This window comes from Microtus ochrogaster, unplaced genomic scaffold, assembly GCF_000317375.1.
Source record: "Microtus ochrogaster isolate Prairie Vole_2 unplaced genomic scaffold, MicOch1.0 UNK28, whole genome shotgun sequence".
Classification (NCBI taxonomy): Eukaryota; Metazoa; Chordata; class Mammalia; order Rodentia; family Cricetidae; genus Microtus; species Microtus ochrogaster.
In genome coordinates this window covers 4,504,295-4,526,772 of record NW_004949126.1, presented here as the reverse complement: position 1 = coordinate 4,526,772, position 22,478 = coordinate 4,504,295, and the positions used below count along the sequence as shown (strand labels likewise).

Below are 22,478 nucleotides of genomic sequence, written 5' to 3'. Positions count from 1 at the left end.
ATGGGATTGCATTGAATCTATAGATTGCTTTTGGTAGAATTGCCATTTTTACTATGTTGATCCTCCCAATCCAGGAGCAAGGGAGATCCTTGTTTATAATATATACAGCTTTAATGGGGAAATAGACTTACAGAACCACTGGTTCCCATGGAGAACAGGAAAACAGAAGGGGCGGTTGGGAGCATGCCCACAATCTTTATAAGTAGAAAATATCCTCTGGGGACCCCGCCCCCTGCTAGCAAGGTGATTGGCTGGGTCTCTCCTACATCTGGGATTCCCTCATAATCCCTGGAATTTCCCAAGGGACTCAGGTCACCTCTTTGGCCCCACCCTAAGCAGCATATATAGCCTTTTAGAACCCAGCCAGCTGAATATCATTGTCATTGGTGTTTCTGGTGACTATCATATCACTTGCATTGCCAAAACTGCTAGGATTACCCCACGACAACTGGGTTCTCTTCAGGAACTCCTGGTCTGCCACACAGGCAAGCCTCCACTGCTCTCCATGGCCTCTTTATGACTCTTTGGGTTTTTTATGTGGGGTATAAAATTAATCAGGAAAATAGAAGGGACAATGGAAGGGTCCAGCACTTTCCGTCTTCCCACTGTCATCAAGTGCTGGTGATGCTCTTATTCCAACTTTTAAGAAAGAGCACTAAGTAGAAAGGGAAGACAAGGGTACACAAATATGACCTACTAATTTTCCTCCAGCCAAACCCACCAGTATACTTCTCTGTGTGTGTTAGCATCCAGGCACACCTTGGCCCTACCCTGTGGAAACCTGTCACAGGGCATCACGTCCTGTGCTTTGCCTCATGCCTCCTTCAGCAAATCCTACCTGCCTGCGAGTCAAAACACTAATGGTATGCTGGCATGAGGTGGGACTGGGAGCGTGGATCCCATGGTAAGGGACAGATACACCATCATACAGGATTTCATGAGAAGGAAGTTTACTGGGGAAGGGAAAGGAGGGGGGAGAGAGAGAGAAAAGGAGGGAGGGAAGAAGACAGTGACCTGCCTCCTCAGAGAGAGCAGGAGTAGGTGGGGCTTGTCTTTTAAAGGGACAGGGTACTGTCTGCCATGCCAGTGGGCATGGCACAAGGCATGACACTGTGCCAGGTTCCCAAGGGGTGGGGCCAAGGTGTGCCTGGATGCTAACAGTTTGTCACTTACTAGAACTTGACAATATACCTTGCCAACACCAGCCGCTGGCAATGGGAATGACATCACTAGGTAGAATAGTCATGAATCCTTTACTGAGATATCTTACCAACCAAATGAAATTAAGGCTGTATTAGCAAGGAAGAAGTTGGAATGGCCTTAGAGGAAGCAGACATTGGTGTTTTCTGTATAAATTTTGTCCTCAAAAATAATTATATATTTTTAAGTTTGATAGATATCCTAAATACTATGTCTCAAAAATGAATTTGTTTTCTTTTAAATGCTTTTTATTGCATGTGTTTATTGTATGTGTGTTTATGCATGGCATGTTGTATATGAGGAAGTCAGGATAACTTGGTGGAGTCGGTTCTTTTCCGTGTAGGTTAGAGGGAATCTAAACTCAGGTCATCAGGCTTGTTGACAAGTGCCTTTACCCACAGACCCATCTCACCAGTTCCAGAGAATTTTATTTTAATACACCTTTTGAATTGGGAAGAATATTGTACAAGGGGAAGTAAATGTCGTTGGGTATTTTTTTTTCCACTTTTTGGAGGCCCGCCACCCAGCTCCCAAATAAATACACTAAGACTTATTCTTACTTATGAATGCTCAGCCTTAGCTTGGCTTGTTTCTAGCCAGCTTTTCTGATTTAAATTATCCCTTTTCTCTTTAACTACATTTTGCCTCTGATAGCTGTTTTTGTATAGCTTATAGTTTATAAATCCTTTAAAAAATATATTTGCTAATCTCAAAAATAAAGTCTACTAAAAGTAAATACTAGGTGCTTTAGGACAGATATAGTTTTGATATAGTTATCAAAAATAGAAGTATTGTTAGGCATGATGACTGCTAGTAATACATGTGGATGGATGGCAAAAAGATGCGGCTGTATTTATATTAAGTACAGCTAATTTGAAAGAATATTTTAGTCAATTAAAACTTTTTGGAAATTGAAAATATTTTCATTGCAAATAACAGGAAGAAGGGCCAAGCTTTTGTTGCAAGGGTTGGATTCATTGAAGGGAACCATATGGCTCTGCCATTGCCAGTGAAGCACATGGTTAAACATCAGTAGAACTTAGAATGATTCTTAGCTAGTGCAGTCTTCAGGTGAAGTAAATTACTGAGAATCATTCTCAGTATAGGCAACCACAGACTTTAGCAGATTTAAGCAGTTGCTTTGTGTTGTTAATGTAATTATACTGTTTAAAATATGAGCCTATGTATATTTTTGTCTTGTCTGAAATGTTTAGCTGGCAGTTGTCAAGAGATCTTTAAAGTTTTTAGATTGTCTAAAACTGAATGTTAGAGTTGAGAAGGCTTACTCCTAATTGTCTTAATCTTTTTGTTGTTGTTGTTTAGAAAACCCTTAAAATAGTTCAGAAATGTAAGATGCTTTAATTGTTGAAACTTTTGGGACGTATGATAGCTGGGATCGGAATACAGTTATTATCTTACTCATTTCTCAAATATAGGTTGAATGTTCTTTATTTGAAATGCTTAGAACCACGTTTCAGATTTTTTTTTTATAATGTTGAGGGAGCAGTATTTGCACCTATATAAAATGAAATTTCTGGGCAGGAGACTCATTTAAATACAGAATTTATTTTTACACACAACCTAAAGATAATTTGTACGGTATTTGCAGTATGCCTGTTCCTTGTCTGTGACTGACTGTGACTAGCATGAAGTCAGGTGGAGAATTTCTGGTTTGTTTCTGTTTCATGTTGGTTCAGAAAGCTTCAGGTTTTATAGCACATTAGATTTTGGATTTTGGAATTAGGGATGCTGTATCTGTATATCAGTTCATGAACTTTAGAACTCAAATGATCTGTGACATTAGACTCGGAGGTTCTAAAGAGGTTAGCATTCAGATATCAACCATTAGGTTCAGCTTCATTAAAGATGTTCATGCTTTTATTTATATTGTATTCATTGTGTGTGTGTTAGACAGGGTTTCTCTGTGTAGCCCTGGCTGTCCTCGAACTCGCTCTGTAGACCAGGTTGGCCTTGAACTCATAGAAATGTGTCTTCCAAATGCTGGGATTAAAGGCATGTACTACCACGTGTATTCTTTTTGGGTTGAATATTCTTAAATCTTCCTCCATGAGAACTATAGGAAGGAGTGCTAGGTAAAGCAGATGCAGAGTGGCCATTCAGGACGACAACACATATGCAGCAAGTCCTGCAGATAGAGCCTGGCATCAGCATCATGAAACTGGCATCTAAGAAGTAGGCCCATGTTATCCAGGCCTTTAGCTCTTTCTGGGTAAAATTGTTGTGCAAATTTCTTTTGTATAGTGAGAAATAAAATAGTCTACTTTATTCCAGCCAAAGAAACAAGGCAGCTCATTAAATGATACATAGAATTCAGTAATTAAGTGGTTTATAAGAATGAAGCAAAAGGAAAGCCACCTGAAGTGACAAAATGTAGAAAAGAGACCAAGAAATAAATTTTACTAACATACTAAAATTATCTTATTCTATTGTGTGTATTAGTGTTTTGCCTGCATGTATGTCTGTGTACCCCATGGTGTCCAAGGTGGCCAGATCCCCTGGGACTGGAGTTCTATACAGACCAATGTGAGCTGCCATGTGGGTGCTGGGAATCAAACCTGGGCCCTTTGGAAGAGCAGACATTGATTTTACCTATTGAGCCATCTCTCCAGCCCACAAATACACTTGAAAAATATATTACTTAAAATTGTCAAGCATATATATAATTTTAGTCATTTTCCTCTTACTCCCCCTCACCCCCTTATGAAGCCCTTCTTTTCCAAATAGTGTTCCTCCAGCTTTTCATTTCTGCTTCTTGTGTGGCTAATTTAGTTAGGGTTACTTGAGTGGCAGGTTATTACTGCATCACGGACATGTTATCAGTGGCTACACCACTAGACAAGATGGTATCTTCACCCAGCAACCACTGTCATTAGTTCCTCAGAGAGGAGGAGCACCTGGTAGGCTCCTCGTCTATCCGTAATGAAATGGTAATGGCCCCAAAGTATAAATGAGTTTGTCAGCTCAGATGTCAGCAAACACAAGGGTTGGGAGGCTGTATCACCTGGTAGATGCACAAGGTTAGGACTCATAATTATTTCTTAGTAGTAGCAGAAAGGGAGCTGGGGAAGCAAAAATGCTCCTACTGAAAAGACTTACTAAGAAGAAATATACCCCAATGATAGATATTCTGTGAATTCCTGGATGAATTATTTATTTCACTTTTCTAAGGTGTTGAATTACTGTGTTCTTTAAAACTCATTGTTTAAATTACCTTAGCCTTGTCACACACTGACCATACATATTTGACCCTTTCTCAGTACTGCATGAATGGCATCTGACAGACACAAAATTATTCCTTTTTAGAAAGATTTTTATTTTATGCATATGAGTATTTTGTAACATGTGTCATATGCATGTAATACCCACAAAGGCCACAAGAGGACATCAGCTCCTCTGGAACTGGAGCTACTGGCAATCATGAGCCAAATATGAGTGTTGAGACCTGAACCCAGGTCCTTAAAAGCAGTAAATGCTCTTAACCGCTGAGCCATCTCTCCAGCCCCATAAATATCTTCTTAAGGAAGAATTCTGACCTTAAGTAAGAACAGTTTTCACGAATGGAACCTCTAATGACTTCTATTTAGTCTGACATTGTATTTAACTTTACTATTTCTAAATATTACTAAATAGTAATTACTATTACTAAATTGTAAAGCTCAATAGTAATATTTAGAAATAGTAAAACTATAATATTTTAAATATTACTATTTCTTAATGAAAGCTAACTGAATATAAATAATTCTCAGCCTAAAATCATACAAAAAATAACTGCAAGAAATAATCATTGATGAATTCCTAAAATGTTATCTATACTGTCTCATCTATCCAGAGATAGTCTGTCACACTATTATGAGTAATGCCCAGACAGATGGAGTACTCTTATTCAAAATATTATGGACCAGAGTATTCAAAATTGTTTTTGTTTATGCTTTTTAAAGAATTTAATAGTCATATCCACATAATGAGAGAACAGTTAAAACATTTAAAACTGGTAATACTTTGCTATTAGGTTTTGGTAAAGATGTACAACTGAACTTTCATAAGCACACCTCACTAGTCTTTGTGGGATAGAATGTCACAGTGTAGCCCTGCTGGCCTGGAGCTCTGCTTCACAGGTGCTGGGTGATAAGCAGGTCGCACCACACCTAGTTCGTAGCTTCTTTTAAAAATGCAAGTTATTAATATTTACCATTATGAATTAAAGAATTCAAAACTTTAGTTCATTTTATATAAATATAAAATGTATTTTGACATTAATGAGAAATATATTTTCCAGATAAACCTAGAGAAGAGTGCCACTGATTTGCATTTAAAACTATTTCTAATGTTTTCATAGTAGAGGACAGATTCTCAGCTGTGTTTGTTACAGTGTGTTAGAAAATTTATCTCAGACAGCACAGAGAAAAGAATAGAATTTACTAGCTTCTTGTAGGTTTTTGTGGATATTCTTTGCTATTATACTACAACGTGACAAATGTTAAATTCTTAAAGACTTACTGCCCTGTTGAAGCCATAGTAATGAATACTTTGTGCTCTGTAGAATTTAATCCACTTTTCCCCTTGCACTTGTAATGGATCTTCTACCCACATACATGTTTTATCATTACACATAAATAATTTGGGAAATTTATTTATTAGTGCATCATTTTGCTATTACAACCATAACAAAATAACTACAGGCTGGGTGCCTTAAAGCACACACTTTCTCACTTTTCTGGTGCTACAAATTGATTTCTTGTGAGTCCTTGGTTTGTAGGTAGTCAGCTGCCCTCCCCAAGTCTTGTTTTGTTTTTCTTAGTGTATCCACTTTGTAAGAGACAGGAATGACTTTGGTTAGCTGTAATTACTCTTTTAAAAGTTAATTTGGATCTTATCTTCAAATACAATCACTTCCTAAGATAAGAGGTAAAGACCTTAAGGTACACATTGGGGGGGCGGGTATTAGGATTCGGGCATTATGCTGTCCCCTGTCACCTGGCTGAATGCACTCAGGCAGCACCCTGGACAGTCAGCCCAGGGTCCAGTGGCTGCTATGTAGTCTGTATGCAAGTGCAAAAGGTCCCTTTAAGACAGCCTCTGCCCATTCTGGCTGTCTTCTGAAGAGGCTAACAGGTCTCTGTCTTGGTCCCCCCCCCCACCTCAATAATACTCTTCACTGAAGCTTTGCCTGCAGGACCTGTTTTTCTGCTAACCTTGAGGCCTCTCCCAGAATCAAAGGGGGGGTGGGGGTGGGAGCACAATTCAGTCCCTAGCAGTTGATCTCTGTACATTTTCATGCACACAATCAAGAAGCCACGGGTGTCAGGGAGAAATCTTGTACTGTTGGGAAGTTCTCTGGATCACAGGTTCAGTTTTTATTTTTGCCTAAAAGTGAATTTACTGTTGGTAACATATGTTACCATTAGTTTGACTTGAAGAGCAGTTTCACCTGATTTTGTAGAGAAAATGTTTGCCAGATTCTGAGTTCTAAACAGCTGTAGTTGGTGGGGTTTGTGACAATCGGTTCAATTTCCAGCTCAAATGCCAGCTGCAGTCTTTCCCCAGCGGGTCTCTGGAAGAACAGTGAGGGTGACGGAGGGCTGTATTTTCTGTTTCCACACTCGGAATATTAAAGTAGAACACATGGCTAAGAGTTGTGATTTAATAAAGTAAGTATATTTGCTGGTGTGTCAGGCATTCATCTGTAAGGAAAACAGACTTTTGTGTTTTTACAAGGACATAGTTGTGAAAGACACAAGGGTAGTTAGTACACTTGGTGTAACAGCTTTGATTTGTGCTAGGTGGTAGCTTCTTGGTGCTCTTGTACTGTATATGCAAAGGTCAATACAAAGAAAAGTGTCTGAGTCATGGCTCCTTCCACACCCTTCCACACTCGCCAAACCCTAGTTCCGGGCACCTGTAAATATCTTACAGCAATGATGAAAGGGACTTTGTGATTGAATCTGGGATCTTGAGATTGGGAGATTAGCTTGGAATGACTGGGTGGTGCCAATGTAATCAAGAAGGTCTTTTAAAAGAGGAAGGCAGGTGGATCAGTGTCACTGGTAGGAAACTTAGAGAGGAGGCTGAGAGGTTGGGAGACCATGAAGCAAGGAACAAAAGAGGCCTTTAGAAGCTGGAAAAAGCAAGGAAACAGATTTTGTTCTTAAAACCTCCAGGAAGAATGCATTCCTGCTGACACCTTGATCTTGGACTTTTGATTCGCTAGAACTGTAAGTGAATGAGTTTATGTTGTTTCAGTTACTAAATTGTTTTTTCTACACTAGCAATAAAATTTAACTGTGTTAGTATTAATGGTTTTAACTTCACCAACATTTTGTAAGAGCTCTTATAGATCTCCACTTGACACAATGAGTTTTGTTTCAAGATAAATTAACAGCCAGAAGCAGCAGGTGAGAGACAGAGACCTATTAGGCACGCCATGCACAAAAGTGGGTATTTATTTAGTGGGTTATGGAGGGGAAGGGAGGAAGGGAATAAAGGAGAACAGAGAGAAAGAGAAACGGGGTGGGGGGGAGAAGTGAGGAGAAGGGAGAGAGGCAGAAACTGCCTCTTCCAGAGAGAGGGGGGGAAAGGAAGGAGCTCAGGCTGGAAGATCTGCTTGCTTTGGTGGACATGGGAGGGAGTGGGTGGAGCTTCTCTCTTAAAGAGACAGGACACACCATTACACATACAAGACTGGAAAAAAATACCTGAAAGTAATGCTTTTTATCTTGGTTATTTTGACTACATTTTTTTTTAATTTGTTTCAGTGATTTTCAGATAATAACAATTTGGCTACATAATTTAAAAAAAATGACCTTAAATGTCCATGTCCATGATAAAAGTACATTTGTTATTATAGGAGAATAAACTGTATTTTGTCAACAGCTCTTATAGTTGATTTATAATTTAAATATTTATTAGTGGTAAATGGGCTGTTTGCATCTGGTATTTCTCCAGGACCTAGTCCCTGGGCGCTCCTTTCCCTACAATACTGGTTGTTCTTTGCTTGAGTTAGCTCCTAGGACCACTGTATAGCTTAATCTTATCTCCAGCTGAGGCTGCTGTGGTCCTTCCTCTGTAGCTATCCACATTGCCTCTGCAGTGTTTGCTTTCCTCATCCTTATTTTTGTTGTTCATTCTAGTCCTACTCCAATATGAAAGTTCTTTTTAAATTTTATTTTTTCAGTAACATTATCCTAGTTGTTCCTTTGGTTCTTCTATATATAATTCTCTTAGTATTGATGCATTTTAGTTGACTTTTTTGTTTTGTTTTTGTGACAGGATCTCTTATTGCTCAGGCTAACCTTGAATTCACTATGTAGCAAAGGCTGGGCTTAAACTCCCAATCTTCCTCCTATTTCCAAAATTCATGGGAAAGAAGATAATAAGTTTATTAGGGGCAACCATATATGCTGATTATTTATCCTTTCCTTATAATAGCTAGTATTTGTATGCATGTAAGAGGAGCTCTTTAATGCAGTTTTGTTAAACAGCCATCTATTTATTATCCAAAGCTTAAACATCCCAGCCATCAAATAGATTGCCATGACATTCTGATAGCTTATCCTGGACTCATAAAAGCATTTTATGATTCACTTAAAGATTTACTAATGACTTGGATTTCTGTGGGGAAAATGTTGGGTCTAGGACTGGTGTGGAAAATATAAAATAAAGGTAGAGTATCTCAGAGTGTCAGGAACAAGAAAATACTTTAAAAACCTATTGGGATCATCCAGAGGAACCAGAAAGCACCCCTACTGGGCAGAGTTAGACTGAAATGAGCCACAGAAAAAGAATGTGGATTATTGTAAGTATGAAGTGAGCCCACATCTATGCTATCAATGGGGGGGGGGGAGCGGAGGGAAGAGTCTAGTTTGAGGAAGAATTCCAAAAATTTCTGTAGCTTTCCAACTTCATGGAGAAGGAGCTTAATCCCAACATCTTTCTTCCTTGACAGTGGGCTTGATTTAATGAAACTTCCAAAGAATAGAGTCAGAGGTAAGCAGAAAAAGACATGTTTTAGTGGGGAAACTTGGCAAATGTTGTTAGCCAAATGAGAATGTTAATGTCACAAATGAGTTGAGACTGATATCATATACGCCTGGAGATGTCATCCTTGTATTCTTCTTTCCAAAGGTCTGTAATCCAAATCTAGTCTCAAAAAAAAAAAAAACAAAAACTAAACAAAAAGGTAAAGAAGAGTAGACACCTTACATGACCTGACCAGCTCAAGTCACATCTGGAAACAGTCAGCCACTAAAGGTGAAGGACGGTCTCCAGAACTGGAGTCTAGACTACAAAGACAAATGTGCAGAAAATAATCTAAAGTCCAAGTGAAGTTTGCAGCTTACCAGTGTTAGTTTCTAATTTTGACAAATATACCATGGAAATATAAAGTATTAACAGGGAAATGAGTAAGAAGTACTCAAGCTCATTCTATTCTGAAATAAAGTTTGCTTTTAAAGATAGATTGGAAAAGTCTGGGGATATTGCTTAGTGGTAAGAGTGCTTGCCTTGCATGTCCAGGTTCCCAGGTTCAAGTCCCAGAAAGATACAATCATTCATTCATACATACATACATACATACATACATACATACACACACACATACATACATACATACATACACACATACACATACATACAAAGTCCACAACCCTGATGGCATGTACTTGCAGACCCAGTTTCAGACTAGCAGAGCTATAGTGAAACCCTGTCTCAGTATCCCTATCCTTCCTGCACCCCAAATGTTTGGAAGTTAAATTTTAAATATAAAATCTAAGTAAGCTTGTAGATGTTAGGTTAAAGGAAATTCCACTTCCCTAAATGGGGCAAGGGAGCACAGTAAAGAAACTGCCAACATGTCCACTCAATGATATGTTAAGGTTTTTATTGTAGACATGAGAGAAGAGCCAGAGGCACCCGGAAGAGTCCAGAGCAGAGAAAGTAGACTGCATGTGGTCAGGCCTAGGGAAGAGAATGTGGAGATAGCTGGATAGCACGATACAGAGACTGCAGGCTCACAGTTGACAGGAAGAAGGACATAAAAGGCTTTTTTGTGACACCTCCTAATCCCCTCTCCCCAAAGACAGTAACAGCTTAGACAAAGCCATGGAAGAGAACTGTAAAATTGTGAGAAAGCTGCTGAAGTGTAGCTCTCCACAGTTGATGGCTTCTGGGGGCGGGGGTGCAGGTGCAGGTGCGGAAGGACTCAGCCTTCCTTGAGTGGCTGGCCACTGAGTACATGGACAACACAAATTGGACCTGGCTTTTTTTCTGGGGGGGGGGGGATGTTAGCAAAGGTGGGGAGGCAGGCAGACCTGGGAGGACTGGAAAGAGGGTGTGACTGGAGTACGTGATGTAAAATTCCTGAATAAGCAATAAAAATATTATGTAATGAAAAAGAGATAGAGAATAACCCAGAGTAAGAACAGAGAGAATAGCAGGCCATTAAGGGGGTGAGTAGCTGGGGAGAGTGGCAGAGGGGAGAACCAAGAGACTGGGGTTGTGGGAGAGCTTGGAAATGTTGAATAAGTACTTGTGATACTGAATGGGCCTGGAGGCTGGCCTGGGCTTTATGTTCAGCCACAGGTCTATGTCAGTGGAGAGCTCTATGTCCCTTCTGCCAGAGGAAAGGGTAAGGAGGAGGACTCCTTTTGGCAGATGGGAACTGGTTTCCCAAGTTCCTGAGGAATTCTGGCATTTATCTAACTACCAGAAATCTTATAGTGCAGTTTGAGCTAATTTCTGGATATATAGTCTACCTTTTGGAGTTTTGGGAATTGGAGTTTATTCCCTTTGAACCTGACAGTTGAAAATACAAATCACATAACTTGGTTATTGTATTTGGTTTTTGATCATTTTTTAGATTTAACTTGTTTCCATGACCTCAGACATAATTATGTTGGTATAATTATATATATACATATATACATACATACACACACTCAATTTTATAGACTTAATTTATATATTTTTCCAGTCCACAAATAATTATTAGGCTACTTTACTATGGACCAGAGACCAAGGTGAGTAAATGCTTAGGATAGTGGCATGAGTGAGAATGGGTCTTTGTTTTGAGGTTGTTGCTACCTAGGGAGAGATGATGTGCTATTTCGGGGTGATGAATGTGAGAACATGTAAATGGTAGAACCAGTGACATGTCTGTCATTTAAAGTAAAAACTGAAAAATAATACAATTAAGGCAAATGGAAGAAGGAAACGGTGGACTGATGGAATAGGAGCTTGAGTAATAGTATGCACTTGGAGGCAGAGAAGCAGCTGGTGCTGAAGCCTCATAGCTTGATGCTCCAGAGAGGAACAATGTCTGGAGAGCAGATAATGGGTATTTAGAAAGGAATAGCCTGGGACTGAAGAAGTAGCAAACTGAGATCTAAATCATGCAACTTAGCATGGGAATTTCCCTGTAAGTGACAGGAACTCACTGAGAGTACTAGAGCTAGCCAGTGAGAAAAGGACTTTCTGGTGGTGTGAGGTACAGGTGCTGAGAAGTCCACGGTAAAGGTAATAATAAAGCCATGATCTGGTGTAGTGTGTTAAAATGATGGCAGAATGCAAGCTGTTTGCTGTTGATGCCTGCTGGGAATTCCCAGTGGGCATATCAAGCACACTACAAGGCAGGCCCCATGTCCAGGAATAGTTGGCCGACACAAAATGGACTTAATATATTTTTTTTAATATTTATTTATTAGGCATACAATATTCTGTCTGTGTGTATGTCTGCAGGCCAGAAGAGGGCACCAGACCTCATTACAGATGGTTGTAAGCCACCATGTGGTTGCCGGAAATTGAACTCAGGACCTTTGGAAGAGCAGGCAGTGCTCTTAACCACTGAGCCATCTCTCCAGCCCTTTATGTATTTTTTTATGGGCTTTTTATTTTGTTTTTGAGAGAGACAGAGACAGAAGCAGAGACACAGACAGACAGAATTTGGGTATGTGGTAAGGTGGGATAGATCTGGGAAAAGTTGGGAGAGGAGAAATTATGACCAAAATATAGTGTATGAAAAATTAAAGACACTATAATAAAAGAGATTGTTGCTAGAAGATAAAAGTTGAAATGCTAGGTTGGAATTGGAGTTGGTTGCTTTTATGAATAATAATGAAGTTCTGTGTTTGCTGTCGCCTCGGGTAGGAAACTGGCACAGTAATCCAAGAGTAGCCATTTAGCTCAGGGTACTTGTGATTTTAAGACCAAAAGATTTCTGTAGTAGAAAGTTGTGATGTAGCTCAGAAATCCAAGAAAGAAATTCTGAGTTAGAGTCATTTTATTTGGCAACAGCATTTTAAAGATTTAATGCTTATGTGTGCTGACTTTGAGAGACAACAAGTTGCTTTTAACTGTATTGTTTTTCTTGGTGTCTACCAATAGCATTGGTGGTGCTATTCTACTAAGTGAGATGGTCCACACTGTGTGAAATTCTAATGTCAAACTAGGCAGCATAAACTCACTAGCCATACTCTAGGAATCTTTGGTGAAGTCTGATTTGTAAACTGATGGCTCTTTTTGGTTGTCAACTTGACTATATCTGGAATGAGCTATAATCCGGAAATGGACAGCACACTTGTGATCCAGATCTTGAGACTGAAGGCACACCTTCTCCTGGAAGGAAAATCAAGGAAGGAAGAGGGTGTGTTCATTCTTTGCCAGTTTGCCCTAACCTTGTCAGCACATCCATTTCTTCACTGAGTGGGCATTGGAGCCCACTTCTTAGGATTCCATCATATGTAGAGGACCAACTGAGATACCCAGCTTCATGCGACTGAGCAGCATCTGGATTCTTGGGCTTTTTATTCACAGCTAGCCGTTGTTGGACTGCAGCCCATAAGTCATTCCAATATATACATATACACACACATTCCATGATATACATACCTTTTATAAGTTATATATACGTAAATTACATATATTTATCGTATAAGTTCTGTGACTCAGGAGAACCCTGATTAATACAGAAACATTTTTAAAATTAATTTTTACTTTTCATTATATGTATGCATTGTATGTGCACGTGAATGCAGATGTTCGTGGCTGCCAGAGGTGTGGGATTCCTACAGCATTGTTAAGTCTCTTCCTGCTTTTCACTGCTACCTCTCTAATTGGCTTGTGATAGGTGTGTCCTAGTCAGGGTGACCAGTGCTGCGATGAAACACTGTGACCAGAACAGCTTGGAGGAAAGGGTTTGTTTCACTCCACTTTTGTATATCAGTTCATCATTAAAAGCAGTGAGAGTTATAACTCACACAGGGCAGATGCAGAGCCCATGGAGCAAGGCTTCTTACTGGCTTCTTCCCCTTGGCTCGCTCAGCCTTTCTTATAGAACCCAGAACCTTCAGCCCAGGGACAGTCCCACCCACATGAGTTGAACCCTCCCACATCAACCACTAATTAAGAAAGTGCACTACAGGCTTGCCTATAGTTCAGCCTTATGGAGGTATTTTTTCATGTGTCAAGTTGACATAAAATTAGGCAGCACAGTGGCCAAGCCTATTTCTTAAATGGTTGCCTGTTGGAGAAAAGTTCAGGTGTTTTCAAATGGTCTACTCAGAATTATTTTTAGAAATAAACTATTCCAAAGTTCATCTGGTACTTATTCTCAGCAAGGTCATGTTCTTCATGCATTTGATAGCCTTCATTCTGTTGCCAGTTCCCTTGTAAACATTTTCTGCACTCATATCCTCAGGCTGTGTATTCAGAGCAACCTACTTAATGTTAGTAGAAACAGAGGACTGCCCAAATGTGTCCATTTATGTAACAGTAAGGCGATGCATTTAGGGAATATTAAGTATGTTTAAATTTTGCACTGCTGCACTTTGGAATGTTTTAAATGTACTAGGAGAAAGAACTTGGTCTGTTGGTGCCTGCCTGGATAAAATGAGCCTAAAGTAACAATGAGATCTGAAAACTCTGAGTGGGTGTCACTGGGAAGAAGTGAGCTTGCTTTTTGTTACACTGCACGACCTGGCTGCCTGCACCTAAATCCCATCTGCAGATGATACCACAGCCCTGCAAAAACAGGAAAGTTTTGTGCTGTATTTGCTCTACCCCTTGGTTAAGTGTGAAGGAATGAACATAACGAATTAACTTTTCCCCAGTGAGTGAGCATGATTACACACTAACTGCTTGTTAACACCTTAATGTTTATGAACAATGGAAATTTCTTCCTTTTTTTTTTTTAAAAAAAAAGATTTTTTGTTTGTTTGTTTGCTTGCTTTGTTTTTCGAGATAGGGTGTTGTTGCGGGTGGAGCAGAAGGCCCTCCTGCAACAGGGTGTCTCTGTGTAACAGCCCTGGCTATCTTAGAACTAGCTCAGTAGACCAGACTAGCCTCAAACTCACAGAGAGATCCACCTGCCTCTGCCTCCCCTGAGTGTTGGGATTAAAGGGTTGCACCACTACCACCCAAACTTAAAGATTTATTTATTTATTGTATATATAGTGTTCTGTCTGCATGTATGCTTGCAGACCAGAAGAGGGCACCAGATCCTATTACAAATGGTTGTGAGTCACCATGTGGTTGGTTGTTGGGAATTGAACTCAGGACTTTGGGAAGAGCAGTTTGTGCTCTTAATCTTTTTGAGCCATCTCTCTAGCCTTTGGTAATTTCTTATAAGCAGTGCTTAGAAGTATGAAAGTCAGTGAAACCACTTTTGAAACTTTTTGTTTGAAATGTTAAGTAATGAATGTAGCTGTAAATAGATGGTTAACTCTTTGGCTTTCCCTTTCATTTGAGTACACTTAAGGCTGTAAATCTCTTTATAGATACTATTGAGTCTTTATGCTGTTATCTTTGGTTATCATCATTAATTGTCATTTTAACTTCTACATTGGTTTACTTTAGCCTTTGGGTTATTTAGAAGTGTAGTTCATAATTTCCAAACATAGGAGAACTTCTGGGTTCTACTTCTAAGCAGTTTTATAGTATTATTGCATGGTAATCAGAGTGTAGACATTGTGTAATTTCAGTGTGCTCACCTCTCATTGTCACTCAGGAAGAGTCAGTGTTTGTCAGTGTTCAACCCTTGTCATGAGGGAGAGAGAATGTATGTGTATTAATTTGTTGAAATAATGTCTTTAATTATTATTAAGTAAATGAAAAAAGAAATAAAAAGGAAAGAAAGGCCATGACTGCTCCTAGGTGTGGAGGAGGAAGTTTATTGTAGATGTGCAGGAGAGCATAGTCAGAGCCAGGGATGTCTGGGAGATTCCAGAGTGGACATGACCAGGCTGAGCTGGGCCACTGGGACAGGGAGGAGAGAGAGGAGACCAGGAGGCCAAAGGTACAGAAAGGAAAGGGGTGGGTAACCAAAATGTCTGGTTTATATAGGGAAGAAGCTCTGGTGGAAGGGCAGCCCAGCCCCTGGGCTGGAGAGTTCAGGGCAGAGGGTGGGGAATGCCAGCCATACTCTGTAACAGGCAGGCAGGGACTGAGGATGCTGGGAGAACCTGTTGACCAGGTCCAGCTTTGATATGTTAAGTAGGCACCTCAACTGTTTGTCCCGGGTTTGCAATTTAACAGAAAGATGGTAGTTTTCTTGGATCATTAGTGTTATATATGACCAGCTGCCTGGACCATCAAAATATCACAATATAAATAGTCTGATTTATCCAGACTTCCATATAACATTGAGATTGGAATCTAGGATGTGTTTGACTAGAAAGGGGTTTGCAAGTTTTGTTGTGCTATCTACTCAGTCCATGATTTGGGTTCTTCCACGTTCCCCCTTGAGTCTTACCTGCATGCCACGTTTAAGAATTCTGGACTTTTAGCTTTTGTTCCCCTCCCTTCCACCACACCTTAATTATAATTCATTTTAATTACCTGGTCACGGTCCTCCTGCTTCACCTTCCAGTGTACCTTGTCCTTTTCTAAAGTGTGACTGGAAAGTGTATTTGCTAGCTGGGGATTCTAAACCTTTATGAGGTATGAATATCATAGAACTCTTTGGTCATTTCAGTTGATTGTAGGGTTTACTTCTTAGACTTCTCAATGTTTCTTTGTGTAGTGGATTGAACTCTGCAGCCATTTGTGTAGCTTTAGTGGATTGCCTTTCTGAAAATCTTGCTGTATCTTTCCCCTCCTTGGTGTTCTCTTAGAGAAGAGGGCTCACTGTAAATTAAAGTTTAGTGCCTGGTGTTTCCAAATATGTCTAAAAATATCTTCTGTGAGTCCTGTTAGGCATCAACAATTTACTTTTGAAATAAAAAAAAAACCTTCACATTCATTATTATAAAAGTAATCTATTTGTGATGACGAAGTGCTAGGGATGCAACCCAGGGCTAGAGCATGTGTTCAGCACGCAGGAGGCCTTGGGTTCAGCCTCCTAATCTTCTCCTCAATTAAACTGATGTCTAACTGATAACTGCTGAATGAAAGCCCAACTTTCCTCTTCTGCCTCATTGCTCAGTGATAACAGCTGTTAAATAAACTTTGTCTCATTCTAAAACTACCTCTATGCAAATGCTGGCAGAATACTATATGCATATATATGATATACACGTAATGTTTTATTTTGAAAAGTCAACATGGCTACAAAATTTACTTGGCATTGTCAACATTTCACAGATACGATATTTCTTCTCTAGTACTGTCCTCTCCATTCTTTATGACCAAGTGAGGGGAGTGTGCCCAAATACCAGGGAAGTTTGTAGGAAGGGTTTTCATGGTTTGATAAGGCATATAAGACTTATAAAGAAATAGTCTCATACTGGTGAGCTGAGTATATATTCTGCCAAAGAACATCAAGTGACCAAATTTACATTAAGTTAATTTAATAAAATTGACTCTTTGTCAAAGCTTTCCTTGCTTAATTTTTAAAGAGGATTTGAAAAGCACAGAAAAGAAAGTACCACGTCCATTCCTGTTTTAAATGCTGATGGCTCACACCAGGGTTAAGTAAATATAATACCCTGTCTGTCATACTAGTTCTGGTCTGGATTCTTTTCCTGAGTCTTGACTTCCAAATTCCATGTGGACTTTTGTAAGAAGTGGTTTATTTGAGTTTCAAGCTTTTGAAATATAGAAGCCTATTTACCTTAACAAAAAGTTAGGAGAGCAAAGACTCCAGGATCACTGAAAACACCTGGCTGAGTGAACAGATCTTCTTTCTTACCTGACGTTTTCAGATACAGAGCTGGAGCAGATCCTAGAGGTTGTCTCATTCAAGACTGAAGAAAACATGTTTTATAGACCCTTGTGCCCAAGTTCCGTAGGCTTTTCTCTGGTGGATTGCCATCCTTTTTATTTAATAAGTGTGCTACATGACAGGCCTTTTGGAAGACGGCTCCACTCAGAGGACTCACCTTAGAAGAATCTCTGAGCCCCCGTCACACATGAGCACTAGCTATGTTTGGAATGTTGTTTTCAAGACAAAAACTTACATTCTGAAACTTAAAATTAAACTTAAAAAACTTAAAAGAGACAGTGGGAGTAGCTAACTTTGGTATACATTTTACTACTAAAGTCTTTTTTTAGCACATAATCTTCTAAAGGTAGAAAATAGATCAAAACAGAAAGTCTCCTACATAATCAACTTTTTTTTTTTTTTTTTTTTTTGCATAACTTGCACATGGAAGAGTCCCTAGTTTACTGTAAGTTTTGGCCTTTTCTTTAAACTGGTGTCTCCTGCTGGGGTGAAGGAAGGGAGCTGGAGCCTGCTGGGGGGGAATTAGTAAATGGTATTCCTTTAACTCAGTGACTCAGCATTTACGTTTTCCCTAAAAGGATTAAATGAATATTAAGTATAGTCTTAAAGCCAAGGCTCTGGAGAAACTTGTTGGTATGTTTTAGTTTTCACTGTTATGACTCATGAATTTATGCATAAATTAGTACATTTGTAAACCATACCCTTTTAGTGTTGATTTTGTTTTCCTACGTTAGACATGAAAAGGGTTATTGTTTGCATCTGGAATTACCTTTTTTAGGTCTTTTATTTTCTTAAAATAAAAATAAATGTTTCTACCATCTTAGTATTGAAACTACGTTGTGAGCGCTTTAAATTTCTCAAACCAGTTTCGTCTGTTAGACTTGGCGCTTAGTCATCGTACACAGCAGGACCTGATTAAGAAGGCTGTGCTGCCTCTAAGCCGGGCTAGATTGTAGCCACTAGCAACCAGGCTGCAATAATTTCCCTTTGATGACATCATCCACTGTGGAAGAACCCAGTTGCTTCAGCCAGTCGAACTATACAGTTCCAACCGCATCAAATATGGCATCTCCTTGCCTGCTGTAGCAGGGGGAGGAAAAATGCCACCGTATTTTTAATCTAGCAAGCTTCTCTTGTTTTCTTCTTTTTTTCCTTCTTTAAAAAATTCCTGATCATGGATGCTTCTTCCGATCCCTATTTGCCTTATGATGGGGGAGGAGACAATATTCCCTTGAGGGAATTACATAAAAGAGGTAAGAGCATCCCCTTGCTCTGAATCCTCTGTGGCTTGTCGTGCATGCGGCTGGGCGGGCGGTTCTGGGAACAGGCTGTCTGTTGTCCTCTTGCTGCAGTGTGCTGCTTAGTTGCCCTGCCTGGTTGGTGTGGGAGAATGCGACCTTCCCAGCAGGGCCGGGCCTCGCTGATTGTTTGCTCTGTGCAGATTAGCATTGCTTCAGATCCCATAGGGCTCAGACTCCATCTTCTGTGTGAGGATTCTCTCCGTTTACTTCAGAAATAAGCTGCTTTTACACTAGCTAAAGTCCTGCTGGTTGGTTGGCACCTGCAAAGTAGTGTTTTTCTTTCTTTGGAAACTTATATTTTCTTTAGTTTACACAGTGAAATCGAGGGACAGCATACCATTCTGTTTTGGCTGCTGCCAATTACCGTGTAGACTTTGCACCACAGTGTAATAGTAAAAGCGCCTAGTTGTATTTTAGAAAATTTAAAAATAGCAGGAAAGAACGATTTTTTTGATTTAGCATGTTTTTTCATTTAATGTCTTAGCTAATTGACATACTGTATTGTCTCCCATAGGTATCTTGTACAACTTGATAGGAAAAAACAATTTAGAGCTTTTTTTTAATGCATCCAGAATGTAAGTCAGTGTTTTGAAAACAGATGAGCACTCAGTGTAATGGTGTTCATCTTTTGGCAGGCTCTGCCTTGGTCTCCTTAAAACTAATTAGGTGTTAGTTAATTAAACTGTTCTTTTGTTCATTTTCTTAAACTAATTATTTTTTTAAAAAGACTAGTTGGCATTTGTTGTTCTAGAAATAAATGAACTTCAACAAACATTCTTTGGCTAGCCGACTTCATGTATGAGCCATATTAGTTTGCGTTATTTGCTTGATGTTATAAACTTTATGGTTTAATCCCAGTGTTTATTAGTGTTTACAAGGTAAATAAGGCAAATTTAAAGTACATTTTGTATACTGATAATGGTTTTAAGTTCCATAGAATTTAGGATTTACAGTGCATTCAACAGATACTTGCTGGTTATTTTGTGTCTGGAGAACAATAATTAGATTCTGAACAGTTGCAGTATTTTTCTGTAGAATTCTGTGTTTAGTAAAAAGTTGCTTTTTATATTTTGAGAAAAAACTATTTAAATATCGTGTTCCAGATGTTGTGCTTTCCTTTATGAGTTTTTGTATACTATTTCCATTTATAAGATATTATATATATATACACATATATATAAAATGTTAGAACATTTGAGGAAATAACTAAAGTATAAAGAATAATTTTTTATAACTTTTTACTCCCTGAAGTTGTTGCTTTTTTGTTTTTTCCTTGTTTTCCTTTCTCTTTATTCCTACCATCAGGTTTCTAGTAATACTCTTATTGAACAGTGAGTATTCAAATGCCACATGATTTGCTATTCAGTATTTACATGGGAAAACCAGACAGGCTGTACTTTCTCTAAGCGATGACAAGATCCATTTGTTAGTAATGATAAACTAGACCTATAGATATTACCAAGAGAGAAACGGAAAAAAGAAATTGTGACTTAATTTTCTAGGCACCATCCTGAAGGCCTAAACCACTCTTAGAAGCTCAGACGTCGTCCCTATTCTTCGATGAGACTTTCTCTGTCAATATAAGCTGATGGTTTTAGGAAAAGATGTGTGTTTCCAATACAAGCCAGTTATGTCCTCGCTGTAAGACCACACTGTAGTACCCCAGTGTCTATGGGCGAGAGTGCGTTTGTTTTCTGTCATTTACAACCCTTTGGAACCATAGATCAGCACAAAGGATCTGGTGATATGGATAGGAAAGTAACTTCAGTCAAGAAAAGTGAATCAGCTTCCCCATGAGGACACAATTAGAAATAGATCTTTAGGCTGGTAAGGAGGAAAGAGGAAAAATTGAAAGTATAAACTCGTTGATAAAGTCAGCATGGGTATGTTTAGTCCAGCTGGAGCCAGGACTTAGCTCTGTGATAATTATTGGATTTACACACCACTTTTCACGGTGGGATAAATATGAATAATGAATAGAATAAATGAGTAAAATAATGTGAATAAAAGAAATGAATAAAGAATAAAAATAAAGTAATAAAACTTTTTACTTAACTGTGTATTTTAGTGACTAGAAGAACAAGTAGGTTCAAAACAGAAATCTTTATATATAATTGATTAGAGATTAAAATTATGTTTTAGAAACAGCCATCTTTGGGAGGAAATTTGCTATGTAGAAATAACCAGGTTTTCATAATTTGTCGCTTTCTTTTTTTCCAGGAAGAAAAAAAAACTTAATTTATTTGTACTGCTAGTTTTATTCACTGTGCTGCTTTTCTTCATTTTTTTATGGCATTTAAGTCTTTTTGGGGTTGAATTCCTTTCATCTGCTGATCCTTTTTTGTAGTTTTGATTTTTTAAAATTGTATTTATTACATTTATTTTCTTTGTGTGTGTTAGGAGGGAGGTGGTCACCTGTGCCATGACATGTGCATGGAGACACTTGTGGAAAATGAGTTCCTCTCTTTCCACTTGTGGGCCCCGGGGATCAAACTCATTTGTCAGACTTCATAGTAATTTTTAATGTACCGAGCCAACTTGGCAGTTCCTGGACTTTTTGTGGGGTTGGTTGGGACAGGTTTAACATTCCATTTACTCCATGTAAAAAGCCTTTAAAAACACTGACTGCCATTTGTTTTATTTGAATTACTTATGGAGTTCTGTGTTTATATATATTACAAGTAGGCACTGTGGAGACTGTTGGTAGCTACAGTAGTAATATTAGCAGCTAAAACTTAATAGTTTGATTCACATAATTTGACCCTGCCCATCATAAGGCATTCTTCATCTCACAGTCCGTGTACAAGCCTCAGAAGACATGTGCTTCAGTCTGGTGGGGGCTTAGGGCTTTGATACTAAAAAAAAATGGTCAAGGATGTTAATTTCTTTGAACTGCTGTTAGACTGAATTTTCTGTGGCTCTTTAGGAGAGGAAGAGACAAGTTCCCTTTTGGCATGTGTTACTAAGTAGGCCATTTCCCAAGAACAAGGGAATTTGCCAGGCATTGTAGTGAAGAGAATAGAATGAAGAAATGCTGTCAGGAGTAAAGAGCTAGTCAGAGGATGATTAATTGTGTTGCATGAAAACTTATAGCCCAGTTTTATGATGCACAGTAAAGAGGGTAGTGAAGAGAGGTAGATGTATCTCAGTCTCCCCTGCCCGCGAGACTCGGCGGGTGGGTTTGGTCTTCCTCTCTCCCGAAAACATAATTCTCCACTTTCTGTACAACTTTTGGAATCCAGCTGTTAAAATATATTATTGTTGTCAAAAGGGCATCCTGTAGGCTTCTGCTTAAAACAAAGGAAAAATAAATTATTTCATCCTAGCGATGCTTTGTTTTGCACTATTTTTTGTCTTCAAGCACTGTTATAAGCAAGATCCTGTTGTTTGATGTATATTGCCCATAGTATTTAAATTTTAAATTTTCAAAAGAAATCCTGATCATTTCACTATTTCTCACTCTATTTTTTAAAAGTAATCAACAAACACTTTACTGTGATTCATTTTAAGTAATCTTTTGGCTTATCCTACATCAGAAATGCCTTTATATTCATTTTTCAGGATGTGAGCAGACTTCTTACCACATATACTAAATTTGTAATTTTGGCATTTTTCTTGCATTGAGGTTTCTACTTTATACCTTCATAGGAGACTAGTAGCCTAAATTATACTTTCAAATTTTATTTTTGATTTTTAATTGACATGTGTACATTTTTTATGTGTGGTGTGTCTGTATGTGTGTGTCTTCTTTCCTTTACAACTCAGATCAAAATATACTTTAGCTTTTTTTTTTTTTTTTTTTCCGA

At 38.7% G+C, this 22,478-nt stretch overlaps 1 protein-coding gene across 4 annotated transcripts in view; it reads left to right on the top strand.

Annotated features, from left to right (window-relative positions):
• Clcn3 (chloride voltage-gated channel 3) overlaps nt 1-22,478 on the top strand; it is an 81,922-nt gene that overhangs the window by 16,855 nt on the left and 42,589 nt on the right. The window contains exon 1 of one of the 4 annotated variants that reach the window (XM_005368101.3): nt 18,297-18,624. The exons of the other annotated variants lie outside the window; for them this stretch is intronic. Coding sequence (XP_005368158.1) covers nt 18,546-18,624 — 79 coding nt within the window. The 5' untranslated portion in view covers nt 18,297-18,545. Of the gene's footprint in view, nt 1-18,296; nt 18,625-22,478 lie in introns of those variants that run through there. 4 annotated transcript variants of the gene reach the window in all.